We start from the raw sequence: 19,139 nt of genomic DNA, 5'->3' as shown, positions 1-19,139 counted from the left end.
TCTGTGTATGTAATTCAAGTACACGCAAACATTGACACTATAAAAGTAAATATGCTCTGTGAAAGTAGCAACAACTTCTACGTGATTTCTTGTACAGTAATATTGCTGGATTTAATATTCACATTTGTAAATTTTAAAATCGGAATTTTATTATTGTTTCTCAATCACCCGTTAACTTAAACTTGTTTTATACAGATAAACTAATCTTAAATTCTTGTATAATATTCATATCATTAGTTGTAACAAAACATGTTTGCTTCAGGTTGAGCAACCCATTTTTTCACTATATGTTTTCATTCTTTGAAAGCATATGAAGTGTTTCAAAACAATATCGACGTTTGAGAAGTGGTTCCTGAAACCAAGATAATAAAGTAAGTTCATAATACCTATGGGGAAAACTGATTAGTTTCATAGCTAAAGCTCCCCGTTGTGTCAAACATGAGAAACCGTAGAGTGGAGGTTCATATCAGTGTAAACAAAATCAAATGTACCGCATCTAAAAATGAATATTTCAGTAATGCAGAAAGTGCGCACAAAGGTTTCCTTATATGGCATAATTTCCAGACATGGTACCAACAGAATTTTCAGATATGATCTGACTTAAAAGTGGGTGAAAATAGGCAAAAGATGGTGTCACTCCCTTCAGTCGTTCTAAATTTACAAGGTGACTTTGCTCATATTTTAGGTATATGGTACATGTATCGATAACTTAAGATCGCTTGGGTCCCATTTAATATTATTCAATAAGGCCCTTTTATTTACGAGTTATTTTTTTACGAAATTGAACCATTTTAGGGAGTGAGACTCGAAAACCCTCGGAAGTCCTAAAAAAAAAAAAAGACTATAAATGAGTATCAGGTATATTTTGAAGCGATAGAATTTGGAAGCTTAAACCCACTCCTGATGATATTCTGTATATACCACTGATTTCGACACAGCATGAAAAAAGGTTAGATTTGTTAAATAATTTGTCCAGACAACATAAATATACATAATTATTTATTAAAATATACAAAATATTTTACATAACGTAAACCAACATTAGTCAATGTAATACTGACTACGATCACGTACTCGTTGACGCGAGTTGGTATAAAAAATATCGACACATAATAATAATCATAGGTACTATGACGTTTGTTTGTCAATCGATTGACACGTTAATGGATGGAGGACTATGAATTAATGACAACAATGATGAGTGAGATGAACATCTATGATGAATTATTTTTTGTCATTTTCACCAACAGTTCACCTGCAATAAGAACAATTTAATTATACCATAAACATCATAATTATAATTAACTTATTAAGTAGACTTACACTAATGGTTAAACATGTACAAAACACAAATAAACTTATTTTTGTACTTATCTTATTTGTGTGATTATTGTAAAGAATTGTAATAAAATACTAATAATGATGGAAATGATGGCATAAATTACTATCAAGCTGCAGGACATGATATGATGTTAATAAATTTATTCATAATTATTTTTTGCTTAAGAATTGTTATGAACTTATTAATAGGCGAGAATAGTATTGGTTGCGGTAAAAAATATATGATGTAATTATGTGAACACATATATCATAGTTTCAGATTAAGATTAAGGTGGTCAGTATATGGTACCTCAATGAAATGTGAAAATAGTATGTAAAGGGTATATAGTAGCATAGAGGCGACGACAATAAAACAGTGTGGTTTCAAACGTAGAAATTACTGACGTATGTAGAATGTTGTAATGAAATACGTTTTGAGTGCCTCGAGATGTTGATTTAGAATGGTAAAAATATGAGAGTATATTATGTGTAAATGTCTTGTAGAATACAGAAAATGACGCATGGTATTTGTCTCGTTCAAGAATGCAACTTTATCACAATAAAAAATCTTCCCAAATCTCCAGACAGGGAAGCCGTATGCAGGTACTGAGTTAAGAAACATTATTTTGGATTGAGCAAATAGTTGCTTCTAATAACATTAATACAACTAACAATATTTCATTTTTAAAAGACTTAGGCGAAATGATAGTGGAAGACTACAATAGCTAACGTGTGACTGTTTCGGTGAGACCTGAAACAAGGATCTCTAACTCTTAAGTGCAAGAATCAGTAAACAACTCGTACTTCAGTATCTCGAAGTTCGTACAACTCGCAAAGAATTTTCCAGAAATTCAATTTTCTTTAGTAACACTGAATCCACTTAGAATATTTACAATTTCGAGTACGCTATAGTACTAATCGTATTAATGGCATGCAATGTTGGCAGGGATATTGCAACATTGAAGTACTGGAAAATTCTTCCCGATTGCCTCTTAAAGGCTTCAACGCCATACTGAATTATAGGTCGCTGTTGGGATGTTTGCTACAAAATGGGGAAATATATTTTATGATTATAAAATAAAAATGTTCAATATATTTTAGTGTTCTTATATATTTTATGTCCTTATATCAGGGCTGATATTGTAACTTCACATAAAATATCAAAATTCACCTTTTAGACAAAATTTTCTCATTCTCCATCAATGAGGTGGAAACTAAAAAAAGAACCTTACAAGTCGGATTATTGAAAGTTCACTGTGATATGTTTGAAAGTTCACGTGGAGGTATGTAAACTATGACTTAAGTTTCAGTTACGGTGATAGTAAAATTTCATTTATAGCATCGGGTGATGAAAGATTTGTGTTCTTTAGTCTATGAGAGATTGATCTGATGTATGAAATTGTCAACAGCGGTAAAATCTTATCATGAACATTCAGAAATACATTAATGCAAACTATGTAATGCTACGTAGTTGTTTATAAAGAAAAAAGTGTGAAAGAACAAAGAGAGGGAAAATTAATGGTGATAAAGGTGACCTTAGTGGGACACCGAATATAACAAATATGTAATATGATAACTGTTAAAAAAATACTTGTTTTGACAAAAAATACTTTATGATAAACTTTGTTATTTCTATTATTTTATTTCTTCAGGGTTAAAGAATATAATTCATTAGTTATCAGCATTATTACTCTATTCATTTACACAAATTACCTGGTTTAAATTAAATTAATCAACTAATTTCTAGATAATATGAACTAAATTTAGATTTGATGCTTATGATGCAGTACTAAAAATAAAAGCAAAATAAAAGAATACCAGTCCTCCATAACTCAATGATAAATTTCCGTAAAATTTTAATACTTCTTGTATAATAATGTCTCTGTTTATTTTCATGCTCAATCCGTATTACATAAATTTAAATGTTTACACAAGCTTTTTCATATTATCTATAGTTCTTGATTTATGAATTTTGGAATATAAAGATTGAAAAAAGGATTTGTGAAGAAATCAGGATGAACAGAGGTCAGCACTTGATCGAATCAAAAATACTCATCCAGTTATCTATAGCAATCTCCTGATGTCTAACATTCATGTTTTAAGTCTAAGAGTTAAGCACTAAAATAATCTAAGATTTGAGAAGCTTTTTGCTAATGTATAATAAAACTTCATAGTTATGGAGAATAAGTCTCTAGTGTATGTTAAAGATATCTTTAAAAACTAATATCTGTTTCTACTTTACCTTAAGTTGAATTTAGCCTTTGTATCCCAAACCAGCGTATCCGTATCCATAGCCGATGGATCCAAGTGATAAAGCTGGAGCTGCAAGCGATACTGGAGCAGCATAAACAGGCTTAGTTGCTACTGGAACAGGTTGTGGGACAGGCACTGCCACTGGAGTTTTGACTGGAACAGCTACTGGTTGTGAAACTGGCACTGGTTGAGGAACAGGAATACCAACGGGCTGAGGAACTGGTACGGCTACAGGTTGGGGAACAGGAACACCTACTGGTCTTGGGACAGCAACTGGGTATGGTCTTGGAACTGTATAAGGAACAGCATGAGGAACAGCAACTGGAACAGGTCTTGGGACAGAGACTGGTACAGGTTGTGGAACTGGAACAGCTACGGGTCTGTTGACAGGAACAGCAACGGGCTGTGGCACTGGGACAGGTACAGCTTGATTTACTGATGTCACAGACGTAATTGGAGCTGCGGCGGCTACTCCGTATCCACCTAGAGCAAGACCACCATATCCTCCTAAGCCATAACCTCCTAATCCATAACCTCCTAAACCATATCCTCCTAATCCATATCCTCCAATGCCATATCCTCCTAAGCCATATCCTCCAAGACCAAGCGCTCCACGCTTGTCCTTCTTTGTTGCAGGTTGTTTAGAAGGTTCTTCGGCATTTATGCAGAGAACGAAGGCTAACAGTACTATAAATACCTAGAAGTTTTAAAAAAAATCAATAAGCATAAATTTGCTAGTAGATTTAATAGCAAGGTTAATATATATAATAAATACATTTTAAAATATACTGAAATATTCACAATAATAATGAAAAAATCTTTCATCTCCCTGCTCCTTGCTTAGAAGCTTTAATAAATGTCTAAAGGCCTTTTAACAATCTCTTATGTATCGGCGTCTATATCGACTGTCTGCAATTCATTTCAAGGCTCAATAACACTTCGATGAGTACACATCTAATTCGATTTCTACGTTATACAAAATGCCCATATATTGTATCGTAATAATACTGATAACCGATGTTAAATTTCTTATCAGTATTAAAAAATCCAGTCATGGATATTCTTGATGTCAAGTTACTATCTCAGCAAATAGTTCTGCGAAATTTACATGTTATTGTTTTTGTTGAAATGTGAAATGCTGGCACGCCTGTTATTACTTAAAAAAAAAAAAATGTTTCCAAGATATGTAAGGAAGGTACATCGTTACTACGACACAACGGAACAAAAACTATTTACGTTTCGTAGAGTCAAACTACAACGACTTATCAAAAAGATAGTCGTAAACCTGGTTCGTTTGCTGAGATAAAAATCTGAAGTGGTAGTATTTCTTTGGCATGAAAATATTAGCTTCGATATTTAAATACCATTAATCTCACCTTTTTAACAAGAATGACAAAGTCTATGAACGGTGCTAAACTGATTTATTATTTGATATAACTTATAATATCATTTTCTTAACTTTTCAAGCACACAAACTCACTGACTAGGTAACCATAAAACATGTCCATATCAACAACTATCCCATAATAATCACTTACATATATTAAAAACATTCTTCTTTTGTTAATATGAAATGAACATTCTACTAAGTATAGTGCACATGTATGAGTACTTTCTGCCCAAGGTACAGGTAAATATTACTCAAACCAAAGTATTTTGTTATATAAAAATGTCGCTCGACAAAGGGACTGAATATAAAAGTCATGAGTTGGCTTGGCTTTTATCTTCAAGAACCACTGGTCCGTTTACATTAGTGTTCTTACATTACATATGTCCATCATATCTTGATCGCACCTTGTGTATCTATTCATTACATTTCACATATACATATATATAAATACATTCATAACAAATCTTTCATTTCATCAATATTTATCTTTAATTACATTAATTATATTTATTTCATTATTATCCATTATATTATTATTACATTTTCTTATTAAAAATATCGTCGCTTATTTAATTAGTCGTCGAAGGATGCGATTTCAAAAATCGTAAAGGACAAACGTGGGTTATAAATAGTCAGAGCGCATTATATAATAAATAAGTTAGATGTTACATTTAAAGATATACATCGTAGCACTAAGATATTATAATAAAGAAGAATTTCATTCAAGGTAGTCGTTGAATAATTAGTTTTATAGAATAGATCTTCTACTTAACATAATCTATGACAATTAAGTTTTCAACACAAATCAATCTAATATAAATAATCTTTGCTTTTAATCATTTATGAATCGAATTATGATTCTTCACATTAACAAGAAAGAATAAAAATCATTTGAAAATCAATTTTCCAGTCTACTTAAAACTCTATTTAAGCATTTCAAGTATTTTTAAGAATCGTTTTTTTTTTTTTTTTTTTTTTTTTTTTTTTTTTTTTTGCTAGCCAGAGCTAGCTACCCGCTCGAGGGTTACGCCCTCTATGGGGAATTGGGTAACATTACAATGAGAAGAAATAAGAGTTGTGGTGGTTGGTCTATGGGATGTTTGTCTTACTGGGTTAGAAAAGGGGTATAGGAATGAAGGAAGGTGTTATCGTTATTATACAGAGGATTTTATTTTATTTTATTTTATTTTATTTGTTGATCTTTAGCATTGGTAGGTTGAACATTGTGATCTTTAGATCACAATCATGAGGTGAAGATGAGATGGCATGATGTGGTGAAGTGCGAATCACAAACACAACACTGGGTTATGTTAGTTGACTGATGCTGGTTAATCTTCTCGCTTGGGGGCTGCTCCAAGCATTGATGAAAGACAAGGGAAAGCCCAGATTAGTGACAGAGGTATTACAGTGCGTATGATGGACAGATGAGAGGCTGTGGGTCGTCGGTCTTTAATTCTTCTGCTATGTGGAGGTACCTGTGGTTTGGAGGTAGAGTGTAATGGTAAATCGTGAAAAGAAGAGATAACGGCGTATGTATAATGGGAGTTGAAATAGGAAAGTCTATGTGAGCGTTCATGGTGTCTATGAGAAGCGGGTGGCGTTCATGCAGGTGTTTATCGATATATTTGAGACGGAGAGATTCGAGATGGAAGAGAATATGTGGAAAAGGGATTCTTTCGTACAATTCGCATGTTGGACTTGGCAATTTTATCCTATAAGCAATGCGGAGTGCATGGCGTTCTAAGATCTTTAATTTGTTATAGAAGGATGGTGGTGCAGCGATCCAAGCTAGATTAGCATACGTCAGAACTGGACGCAAAAAGACCTTGTAAGTATTTAACACAGTTGTAGAACTGAGACCCCAGGTAGTGCCCGTGAGACGTTTTAATAAATTGAGCTGGTTTGAAGCTTTTGTAATCACGTCCTGTAAATGTGGTTTCCAAGTGAGATGTGTGTCTAAGGTGAGGCCGAGGTATTTGACAGATTTACTGAGTTGAATACGTGTATCTTCGACTGTGAGATGAAGTAGATTGGGGTTTCGGTGGACCTTTGTGCGTTTTTTGGGCGGCAAGAAAACTATAGTCTGGGTCTTGAGAGCGTTTATCTTGAGGCGCCACTTTTCACACCAGTTAATAAATGAATCTATAGCGGACTGCATTGAAATATTAAGTTGGTGAACAGTTTTACCAAGTGCTAGGAACGCTGTATCGTCTGCATATTGAAAAACATGAACGTTCGGAGGTAATGGTGGTAAGTCAGCCACATAAAGAAGATAAAGCAGAGGGGAGAGTGAAGATCCTTGTGGTACACCAGAGTAAAGGAATATAGGATGAGAGAATGTATCGTTAATAGATACGTATGCCAAGCGACAATGCAGAAAGTTATAGATGAATCGAATATAAGCAAGAGGAAGCCGGAAGCTCAAAAGTTTGTACATAAGTCCTGCGTGCCATACTTTATCAAATGCTTTCTCCAAATCAAATAAGGTAAGGCAAGATGGTCGTGATGTATTATATTGGTTGGTGATGTGATTGAGAAGACGGAGTAATTGGTCGTTGATACTAAAATTTGGGCGAAATCCAGCTTGCGTCCGTGGTAAAAGATTATAATGAGTAAGATGGATATGCAGTCGTTGAACTAAGATTTTTTCGAGAATTTTACTGAACACAGGCGTTAATTGAATAGGTCGATATGAAGAAATACTGTCAGCTGGTTTATTAGGTTTGAGAAACATCAGAATTTTAGACGTCTTCCATTGTGATGGTATGAATCCAGTACGTAAGATGAAAGTATAGATTAGTGAGAGAAGGTAGAGAACTGCATATGAACATTCCTTAATATGGCGATAAGAGATTGCGTCTATACCTGGGGCTGTATTACGTTTTCTTCGAATGGCTGAAGTAATATCATCAGGAGTGATGGCCGCTGTTAGTGTTTTATGAATATTCAGCTGGTGGTTGCTGTTTGGCTGAAGATGAGCAGATGAAAAATCAAATTGATCCACCGGATGATTATGAACAGGACGGTCAGGAGTAAGTGGTGTGAAGATATCCTGAAGATATGTGGCAAAGGCATTTGCTTTATCGAGATCAGAGTGAAGAGGTTTGTCGTTAAGAATGAGTGAATATGACGTTCTATTTGATTTGCCAGAAAGAGCGTTGAGGCGTTTCCAGTAACGTGACGGGTGGGATGTCTCTGCAAGAGTGTTGCAGGTTTTTACCCACTGACGTAATTTATAGGCTTTAACATAGTTTTGGACTGTACGTTGTAGAGCTCTGTGATGGCGAAGAGCCTCTCGACTTCCTGTATGAATGTAGTCCCGAAAAAAGTGTCGCGATCGCTGCACCATGGCAAGATATTGCGGCGGAAGTTTAGGCTTATATGGCGTATATTGTGATTGTGGTATATATTGTGCTGAAGCGTGATTGATATGGCGTGTAATAGTATCCAATAGATGATATAGTTCGTCTTCGGTAGTAGGTGGATCAAGTCCTTCTAGGTGTGTTGAAAGATATAAACGATATTTCTCCCAGTCGGCTTTATCATATCTTAAGATCATATGAGGTGGGGTTGCATCAAGAGGTCGAGGAGTGCGACATTGAATGAATAGCTTGATCGGTACATGATCACTTCCTAATGGGTCTAAGACTTCAAGTGTTGTGCGCTGTGTTAAGGTAGCTGAAGTAATAGCTACGTCAGGGGTCGTATTTGATTCTGGGCGTGTCGGTTTTGGTAGTTGGTGATATGTGCCTGTTGTAGCAGTGGTGATGAAGTTCACAAAATTCGTTTTGTCTCTGATAGAACGACTATGAATATTGATGTCAGCTAAGATGATATAGCGCTGAAACGAGTTTGAAATATACTGAAAGAATCCCAGAGGGATTGGGTGGCCTGGTCTTACATAGATTGTTGCTATGGTGATGTAATCTGATTTGTAGTAAAGGGTGATTATGAGATGTTCTGGTAGATTCTGTGCTGGACATGTATGTATGCGATATGGGATATGGGGTGAGAAGCCGATAGCAACGCCACCATTTGCACGTCGTGCTGGTAGAGTGCTGTCTTTGCGGATTAATGTGTAGCCTGGAATTTTGCATTGCAATTTTGGAGTAAGATGAGTTTCGTTCAGTAGGAAAGCATTTGCTTTTTCTTCGAGAAGGAGTTGTTCGAAAAGTAGTTTGTGAGTGAAGAGTGAACGAATATTTAGAAAGAGAAAGACTAAACCCATAATGCTCATGACAGGATGGAATTTAAAGGCCTTGCTGAGATGGAAAAGTATGAAAGTAGGCCGTAGGTCCATTGTAAGTTGCATGAAATTGAAGGTGAAAGACTGATTGTGCAGCGAATTGAACGTGTTGCAAAACTAGAGGACGTGCGAACGGATGTATGTTTTGAAGCGTGAGCGTGATGAAAGCTAGGAGTTGTTTGATTGTTATAGGTTGATCTGAGGTAGTATGAGTGTCAGAAGTTTGATTTTGTGCATCATGCATGCGGAGAGGAACAACTAATTCTGGCTGTGCTTCTTGAGGAACAGGTTTCGATTTGCATTTGTAACTATAAGCAGGATGACGTTCGTGACAGGTAGGGCAGTCAGGTGGTTGTTGCATGTTTGGACAGGTTCGGGTGTGGTGGGGACCACCACAGTAACCACATTTGAAAGTATTAGTACATTTTGATGTTGGATGTGTATACTCCTGGCAACGGTCGCAACGTATTGGTAGAGGGGCTGGAGTTTTCGACGGTTCAACTCTGTGTCGTTTCTTGTAGATGTATGCCCCGTGTTCCAATAGATCGTCAATAGTGTCTTGTGATTCGGTCAAGACCCGCACCATGTAAGTAGCTCCTTGGTTGTTACGGATGCGAAGACATTTCTTGAACACGTACCCTTCTTGACGTAATTCCTCTTCAATTTCGTCATCGCTGTATGATGGATCCACTCCGCGAATGACCACAGATAGTGTAGGAGATCGTCTGGGTGGCGGCGGTAGTTTGGTACGTTGGTCGTGGAGTTTTGTAAGTTTTGCTGTCTTGCCAAAGATTTCGAAACTGTGCTTGTTTCGTATTGTTGTAGCAAAATGCGGCAGAGGTGACTTTATGATGTAGCCGTTTTGTGTTTGAACAATTTGTAAAATTTCTGTGCGTGGTCGGTATTTAAGAATTTGTTGAAGTAACAGTTTGGTGTTGCGGAGTTTTGGATCAAAGTTTTGTAGAAGAAAGTTATGAACGTCTGGTTGAGGTTTGTGAGAGAGTTGCTGGATGCCGTCTACTATCATGAGTCGGGAGCTATCGTCGGAACTAGCAATACTGATGTTATCGTCATGGTGCTTCTTGTGAGGTGGAGATGTAGATGTAGATGCTATGTTACCGTTGTCCGTAATCCTGGTATTCTCATCTGGTCGTGGTGTCACAAGGACTGGTGTTTCAAACGCATCCTTATAGCTCTTTCGTTTCTCTACTTTATGAGCAGCCGCAGGGAGGCCTGATGGTGTAGGAGCTGTCACAGGAAGAGACTGGTGTTGTCCGCTGGCCATAGTGGCCAATGAAGATGGTGGATGGAAAACCAATGATTGAAGATCAGTATGTTGAACGAAAGATGAAGAGATGATGATGATGAAGCAAGCTTCCAAAAATATGCACACTAACGTGTACAGTAGTGCAGTCTCCACTCGAGTGAAACCCTCTGTCTCTCTCACCCTCTCGCCCGCCACTGAGAACTGCCGGGCTTGCGTCCACAAGCTCGTAATATCCTCAGTCAGGACTTGACACTGTAAACAATGCCTCAAATGAGAAAGCTGGAAACCAGCGAAGTATGAAGAATCGTTTTCATTATTGATATTAACACATAAACTTTAAAATGAAAATTCACAAGAATCTATAACTAATATGGGTTTAACCTAATTTCATTGACGGTAATCATGTTACATTCGTACTTGCATATTAATCTAATAAAGTGCATTGTACCGCACAATCATGATTAGGTTCTACATTATGTTGTACATGTCTTTCATCGTGATTTTGATTTTGATATGAAGTGCCATCTCTTGATCTCCAATTACGTCTATCCACATAGTTCGCTGTATTCCTGGAATTTCTCTCGGTACTTCGATTGTTTTTATATCTACTGCTGTTGGGTGATCTGACATCATAATTACCATGATTAGTTAGGTTAGGCGGATTCCCTACATAACTTTGCTTATTTTGCTCATTTGGATTGCTAGAGTATACTCGGCTTAGGTTAGGTTTCATATCATTCACACTTCGGATATTTAAATTCCGAACAGGCACCAAATGATGTGAATTATTCTTATTTTTACCCATTCCTGATTGTGGATTCATGGCATGGTATTGAGTTTCGTAGCATTGGACAAGCATCAATAAATGGCTGAAACTCATACACTGTGTGGAAAATAAGATCTGTTGCAATTTAAATGGAAGCAAATTTCGAATCGATGCTATTATTCTCGATTCCGATTGCAAAGGATTAACGACCTTTAATTCGTTGTAGACATTTACAACAAACTCTACAACAGATTTGTGCAATCGAGGATTGAAGTGTTGATTTCTAAGGGTGGCATCTCTATTCGCCAGCAAAAAGTCCTTTTCATTACACTTACCAATGAATTTGCTCATAGCTCGAATTTCACTTATCTTAACACTTAATTTTACCTTCTTTTTCTCATTCCTTGTTCTTGTTGAGTGATAGTTCCTATCCATGACGTGCTGTGTCGTCACACCATCTATGTTTCGCTCATCAGTACTCTTCGGACAACTTTCTTCATATTGCTTGTTAGCTTCGTCAAACCTCAGTTCTATCTTCTGTTCCATGGTCTTGTTAGATTCGTTGAACTTCTGTTCCATGGTCTGGTTAGATTCGTTGAACTTCTGTTCCATGGTCTTGTTAAATTCGTTGAACTTCTGTTCTATGGTCTGCTTTATCTCGGTAGACATCTGCATTAATTGTCGCTGTAAAGCTAATAAGAATCGATCCTCCGATGTCAAACCTGGTGTTACACTAGTTTCACCTTTGTCACTAGTATTTGATTCCTGCTGCATTGTTTCGTTGTCCATTTTTCTTATGATCACTTTACCACTTCGCAATATGGTTAAGTTCGTATTCATTAACTGTAGTATAAAAGTAAATTCAACCTTACTCTTCTTCGGGAATTGAATTTACAAAGTCCCGGGTGAGGTAAACCAAAATTTTTACAACGACTTATCAAAAAGATAGTCGTAAACCTGGTTCGTTTGCTGAGATAAAAATCTGAAGTGGTAGTATTTCTTTGGCATGAAAATATTAGCTTCGATATTTAAATACCATTAATCTCACCTTTTTAACAAGAATGACAAAGTCTATGAACGGTGCTAAACTGATTTATTATTTGATATAACTTATAATATCATTTTCTTAACTTTTCAAGCACACAAACTCACTGACTAGGTAACCATAAAACATGTCCATATCAACAACTATCCCATAATAATCACTTACATATATTAAAAACATTCTTCTTTTGTTAATATGAAATGAACATTCTACTAAGTATAGTGCACATGTATGAGTACTTTCTGCCCAAGGTACAGGTAAATATTACTCAAACCAAAGTATTTTGTTATAAAACACATACATGCACATACACACAGCCTCCCTTGCTGATCTAGTAGCTACTGTGTGTGCCCTCGGTGCACATAGACCCGGGTTCGATTTCCCGTGGGAGAGCTTTGAAATTTCAACATGTTATGGTAGTCCAGATTATACCATCAACTGCAGGTCCACATCTCATGTACCCTAGCTTCTCAAAAGCAGTGGCGGATTTAGACCGGGGCCGAGGGGCTATTTCTTTCAGTGTTTTGAGTGACAAAAACAAGTTAAGATGTTATTTATATACAGGGTGTTTCAAAACAACATTGACAACGTTTGGGAGGTGATTCCTGACACCAAGATAAGACGAAAAGTATAGACCAACATGGGTGCAGAAATTCTTAATTTCGGAGTTATAGGCTACGAAAAACATGAAAAAATAAGTTTAGTGGTCCATAGCTCCAATACTATAGGACCTACCGTAGTCGGGTCAAGCCTTCATTTAGGAACTAACATGTGCGCTATCCAAAAACACATGTATCAGAATCGTAAGGTACCGTACTCACGCAACAATTTTTATAGAGGTAGTTTGGCTAACCTCTATAAAAATTGTTGCGGAAGTATCACAGGATTCTGAAATATGGATATTTGGATAGGACACATACTAGTTCTTAAAGAATGTCTTAAGCCGACTACGGTAGCTCCCATATGTTAACAACTCTGAAATGAAGACAACTATTTAAGTACAGACTAATGTAACTTAAAGAGGACAAGCTTTCCTTCAAGATACAATATAGTATATACTCAAATCGAACAAATCACTTTAAAGTTCTTGACAAAAGAAACTGTATATCAGTTTATCCTGTCTTATTAATGACTGTATAATAGATAGGTGTTGAATAAGTGAATATTGACCTCCACGAGAATTAAATTTAAAATAATTTTTGACTAAAATTTCGTAAATCAGACTTAGTCCTGATTAGACACAAAATAAACCACAGTTCGTTGAAGAGAGCTTTGGATGGAAACTATGAAGTAACTAATTGAATATTCGCAATCCTAACTAACAGATTAAAAAAAAATAAATAAAAAAGTCTTACAATCGATCAAGAATCCTTCCGAATATGAGTTACAAATGGTATCGTCAAGAGATTTATTATTTGTCTTGTATGGAAATTCATAAAGTGTGTGTAAATTTCCCATGTGACCAACAGATGGCAGCACCTTTCTCTTTCTATCCAATGTATTTTGTAAGGAGTGGTAATATTCAAAATATTTCAATCAAATTCCAAACATTCAAGCTTTGAGCAAAGACAAGTTGAACAAATAATAATCAGAGAACAACAATCCATACTCTTTCTAATTATTTCATTTTATTCAAATGTTAAGAGCACTTTTCAGAAAAATGTTTCCAATAATGAAACTATCAACAATGAAAGAAAGCAGATATAAGAGAACTGCATAGACTACAATCTAATTATTTATTTAGCTTGTCTTTGGACAGTGTTTGAATATTCACTTTTAAGATTTGAGTGAACTGTGCGCATATTGTCACTCCCTTCCAACGAAAAACATTGGAAAGAGGGGAAATGCCCTGCCATCTGTGGTGGTTAGCGCTCATTTAAACTAACCCAGAGGGAAACAAGATCATTTGTGGCTAACTCAGTGGTGCCCACCCCCCCTTATGTCTATGACGCACCCCCCCAATTGTCTATCCGTAGGTGTTCTTCCATGAAAAAATCTTCTTTTCGATTAATTTTACCCCCCCCCTCATCAAACATATTTATATAGATTTTAACCCCCCCAAATATTTCAATGACGCAGTTTGCGTCATAGCCCCCCCTTGTGGGCACCCCTGGCTAACTGGTTACTGTTTGAGCGGATAAAATGCCTTCGATTCTCGATCAGATTTCATGTTCTGGAGAGGAATTTTAAAATATACCTAGATACACAAACCACACTTCTGAATGACAATGCTCCGTTTTTACACCTGAAATCTGGCTATCCTAACAAAATAGATTCTCAAATCTAGCTCACAGACAGGTCGAAACCTTTTGCTTTCATTACTAACAAGAAATCAATAATTAAAAAATAGTATTCTAATAGAAATAAGCTGATAATTGTAGTCTTGATTTCGTCAGTTGTGTAGGTCATGCTTTTAAATTTCTAACAAAGCAAATGTCATCCTCGGTTTATAAATTATAGTCCGTTTTTGGAAATGAGTTATCGAATAAGAAAATAGCTACTATATAAGGCAGAGGTCTGCTAGGCATGGCTCGCGCCTTCAACATGAAAACCGGATTAAATCAAAATAGACGGCAGTGTTTAACAGTTCCAAATACTGTTAGGTTTGCCTGTGAGAGAAAAATTGAAGCTATCTTGTCTCGAAAATGTGTTGCAAAAGTTTCTCATCTCTGTCTCGTCTCATAACTCATCATTAAAATTGTGTCTCGTTTTTGTCTCGTCGTCGTCTTGTAGATGACTTGAACTGTCTGAAGGGCTGAAGACTCGTTTTGTAAGGAGACCTAATATAAAGAATCTGAAAACTATAATAATGGAGATTTAACATAGACTTACTAGTTTATTCAGTATAAATTTGAAAATTTCTGGAAATCTGACCCCACTCCAATATTGCCTTCCTGAGTGCGAGTTTGGTCTTTGAGCTGAAACTTCGTCATCTGATACACTACGTTCAAATTGACATTGTAATAATAATAATAATAATAATAAAAACATGCTGGTTCTTTCGTTATTATGTTTTGTGAACGTGTGCAATTAGTTATACAATGTATCAAAAATAAGTTTAGACTTCTAATTTATATTACTTTCAGCAATTTATGAGACATGAACCCATAGGTTTAAATAGAATCTGAACATGAGCTCCCTTCGAAAATCGAACGCACACTGTTTCGCCTCGAAGACATAGTTGAATAAGTGATAATTACATTTACTTTTTACTATTACAGAATTTCATGTTGAATGCTGTCCCTATTGCTAAGAATGAAGTATTTTATACTTGAGTAAGCATAGGCTATAGTGTAAAGAGTGTCATGTAAAAATGTCTGTATCAACGGAACATAAAACGTTCAAATTAACTTAACGCGCTTCCACGTTACACTACTATACGCTGTATGAGTTTCGTTGTCACCCACTTCCCATTCTGGCTAGAAGTACATGTAAGCGTACACGACTTTGGCGCAGAAAACTTGTGAATACATCTGCTATGGTTTCATAGTAAATTCACAGTGCCACATCAAAGGTAGAAACATATTTAAAATTCAGAAGAAATAACGGTGGAGATTTGTTCTTTATAATTTTAATAATATATATTAACATTATACACGTGTATATTATAAAACAGAAAAACAACATTTCTTGAGTAAATACCATATAAATACCTATGAATCGGTATACAACGTTTTCCTGAATTTGCGGCAAAACTTCAATAAACTACCAATATACTGTATAATAAAAATGAAAGAGAATTGTTCAGTATGTTGTTGTATGTTGTATGTTGCATAATCTTAATCTGATAGTCACGTATTATCCTGTGTCACGTACAATTATATCTTATCCTATATAGGATCACATTTGACTGAATGTTATCTTTCTTTCTTTTCTTGATTTGAGATATGTAGGAGAAAGCTTACGATAGATGTCAATTTTAAGGTGATATCTTAGTTGCTAATGTTATATTACTGTTGAAAAAATATAGTATATATTCTTTGTGGTTGTTTGGTTTAGCTCACGCTTCTTTAGCATAGGAATCCCGGGATCAGTTCCCCGAAGAATCTAACATGGTTCGGTTCTCACGCCGGAGATCCATGTCTCATAGATTTGGCGCTAAGAAGGGACGTTATTGCACTCCAAACCAATCAACCAAGGAGCTAACTATTGGCAAATTAGTGATATAGATAATAGATTTGAACCAGGGACGTACACAGAGGGGTCTGGGGAGGGGGGTCGTGTCACAAACAAAATCCAGACTTTTCTGTAAATATAGTATAATTTTAGAGGTGATTTTACAATTGTTAATATACTAAGAAATTTATCCTTGTATTGGATTTAGACCTCCTCCGAAATAAATTCCTATATACGTTCCTGATTTGAACTCTTTAGAATTGGTTCGATCCAAAAACAATTAACCTAGCATTTATATGAGTAAATTTCTAATAATTATTGTATAACAATGACTTCATTATACATAGTAGGGAGAGCTCCCCCGTGGCTAAGCGGTTAGCGTAAATGTCTTTGGCGTGGGAGACCCGCATTCGATTCTCGGCAGGAGCTCATATGGTTCGAATTCCACGTTAATCAGCAGGTCCACGTCTCATATAGCCTCGCTGCTGAAATGGACGCTAAACTCAAAATCACACCACATCATGTAAGTAGGGCCTTTGAAATAATTCACTTATTCATTTTTAATCACTTGCCTGTTGACTTTTTATTTTCTTTGTTTTAAAGTAATCTCAGTGAAAACAAACTATTCTGATCACAACGTAATCCGTTAAGTATATAACAGTTGTTTTCAACTTTTCGAAAATCGCGGACCGGAAAAAGACGAAGACATGTTGGAAACCTGGTAAAAATAGAAAGTATTACATTCCTAGTTATATTAATCAACGATAATTTCGCGGTCAGGTAATATGTTTTAAAATTATTATTATTTTTTATGTTACCTTTTTGGCAACAATAAAGAACACAGTGGGTGATTGATAGAATTCTCACCTCTGGTATAAGATGAGTCTGATTTGATACCAAGCTATCTGAGATAAAGATTAGAAAAATAAAACATATCCATGGGTTTTCTTAGATTTCTCCAGTTTTCTCTCACATTTTTACTATCAACTAATACTTCCCTAATCATTTATCTTTATATAATACTCTTTTCGGCTACAGTGCATAATCGTGAAGAAAATAATTAAATAACGTTTTGTATTCATTTCTGTGACAGTATTAACTTGGTTTGATATTTCTCTTGTTATTTAATGTTAAATTTACAGACACTCAAAGGGGTCGCTTTGTAAGGTACTGCGGTAGAAAGAAATCAATCCATTATACCTGCCAAGATATTACCTTTCTCTCTCCTAACAGTTATAATGATTTAGTGGCTATGATATAGAATTATAAATTTAAAGTTAATTTTTAGGAAATTTTATGAAAGTTCAAAAGTGCAATTTTGAAGGATAGATTGTACTGCAGAAAACTAAACATTTAATAATGCAACAAAGAAATATAAATTGTGTTTATCTTTTACATTTGTATTTCATTAAAATAAATCAATTAAGTTATTTTAAACAAAATACGTTGAGATATATTGGTATAACTTCTTTTAAATAACAAATGTATTTTTATCTATAACTTCTATTCGAAAGTTTTAAAACTTTATATTAGTAACAATTTTAAAACATTATAAATAAGTAAACTTTTCATCTGTCTCAATGGTACATTGTAGCCATTTTTGGCGGCGAGGGGGAGTCATATACAGAAATTTTATCTATGACTTTTCATGAAACATTTGGCCATAAGCGTGGGCGCTATCTAAGGAACATTTAATCTACTTGTTTGAAGGATTCTTTTAGCTAGAATAAAAGTTATTAATTGTGGGACTCTTAATATGGATATTAGATTTTTTTGTTATTTAGTTCGATGAAACTGGCATCAAAGTCTTTTTAGAAATAGATATTATACTTGCATCTATGTAATAAACCTGAATGGGTAGATATACCCCACAAGTAAACATAATAATCCTAAAAGACAGCAATTTGTTTTTTGGTTGAAGTTAAGTGTCTCTTTTCAGTAGCTATACTATATGAGATGTGAACCTGCAGTTTAAGGTGGAATCTCAAACGTCAGTTTCTTCCGAGAATCGGAACCCGGAACCCTACGCACTAAAGGAGCGCGAACTATCCTCTAGAATAGCAGGAAGGGCTAAACAACACTTTGATTTGTCTGCAGTAAGATAAAACAACCCGGTCCGGTATTGAGTCGTTTCAATCGCAGTTACATTCATTAGAACTTTCCCAATAAAATGTATTGTTAAAATACATCTTTATTTTCATTTGACAGTAAGATATCTTTCACAGAAAGAAAAGTTTATAAGAATAATTTATGTTCTGCTTTTCATTAACAAACATACCAAATACGACACTTGCACTAACAATAACATGAATATTAGAAGCTACTAATATAGGCAAAAGCCTATGTATAGCCTATTCCCTTACCGAGATCTTCATTTTTGGTTTAAAGTCACTTAAAGGTTTTACAAGAAGCACTGGTCACTTGTTTTGTGGCAGACAGAGAAATGAATACTGTTCCTACCACGCCTCAAAGTCTTATATACGACACATTTTCTCAAACTGCCCAAGCAGTATTAGCTTTCTCTGCCACAAATCTTCTCTTGGAACGTCCCTGAAAACTTCTTTTTAGTGAAGCGCCCCCTGCCCGATCCACAAACTCATACACATGGATATCATAGCACTTTCCCTTTCGTCCGTTCAGACGGGTTTGGTACGGAAGACATCAAGATTGGTGCACCTAGTTTCCGTCCTCTCTTCCCCTCCTCTGTTCTATTACATCTGCAAACCAAAAAGATTC

At 35.5% G+C, this 19,139-nt stretch overlaps 1 protein-coding gene across 1 annotated transcript; it reads right to left on the bottom strand.

Annotated features, from left to right (window-relative positions):
- Positions 1-982: 982 nt before the first annotated feature.
- Positions 983-18,916, bottom strand: LOC145695034 (uncharacterized). Its single transcript, XM_081771863.1, has 3 exons — positions 18,767-18,916; positions 3,563-4,270; positions 983-1,255 (listed from the first exon to the last, which is right to left on the bottom strand). The coding sequence occupies exons 1-2, from the start codon at positions 18,776-18,778 to the stop codon at positions 3,575-3,577; spliced, it is 708 nt and encodes a 235-aa protein (XP_081627989.1). The 5' UTR covers positions 18,779-18,916; the 3' UTR covers positions 983-1,255; positions 3,563-3,574.
- Positions 18,917-19,139: the final 223 nt, after the last annotated feature.

Source organism: Thermobia domestica, chromosome 9, assembly GCF_964235325.1.
Source record: "Thermobia domestica chromosome 9, izTheDome1.hap1.1, whole genome shotgun sequence".
Lineage (NCBI taxonomy): Eukaryota > Metazoa > Arthropoda > Insecta > Zygentoma > Lepismatidae > Thermobia > Thermobia domestica.
The sequence above is the reverse complement of the archived record's forward strand: the minus strand, read 5'-3'. Positions and strand labels throughout refer to the sequence as shown.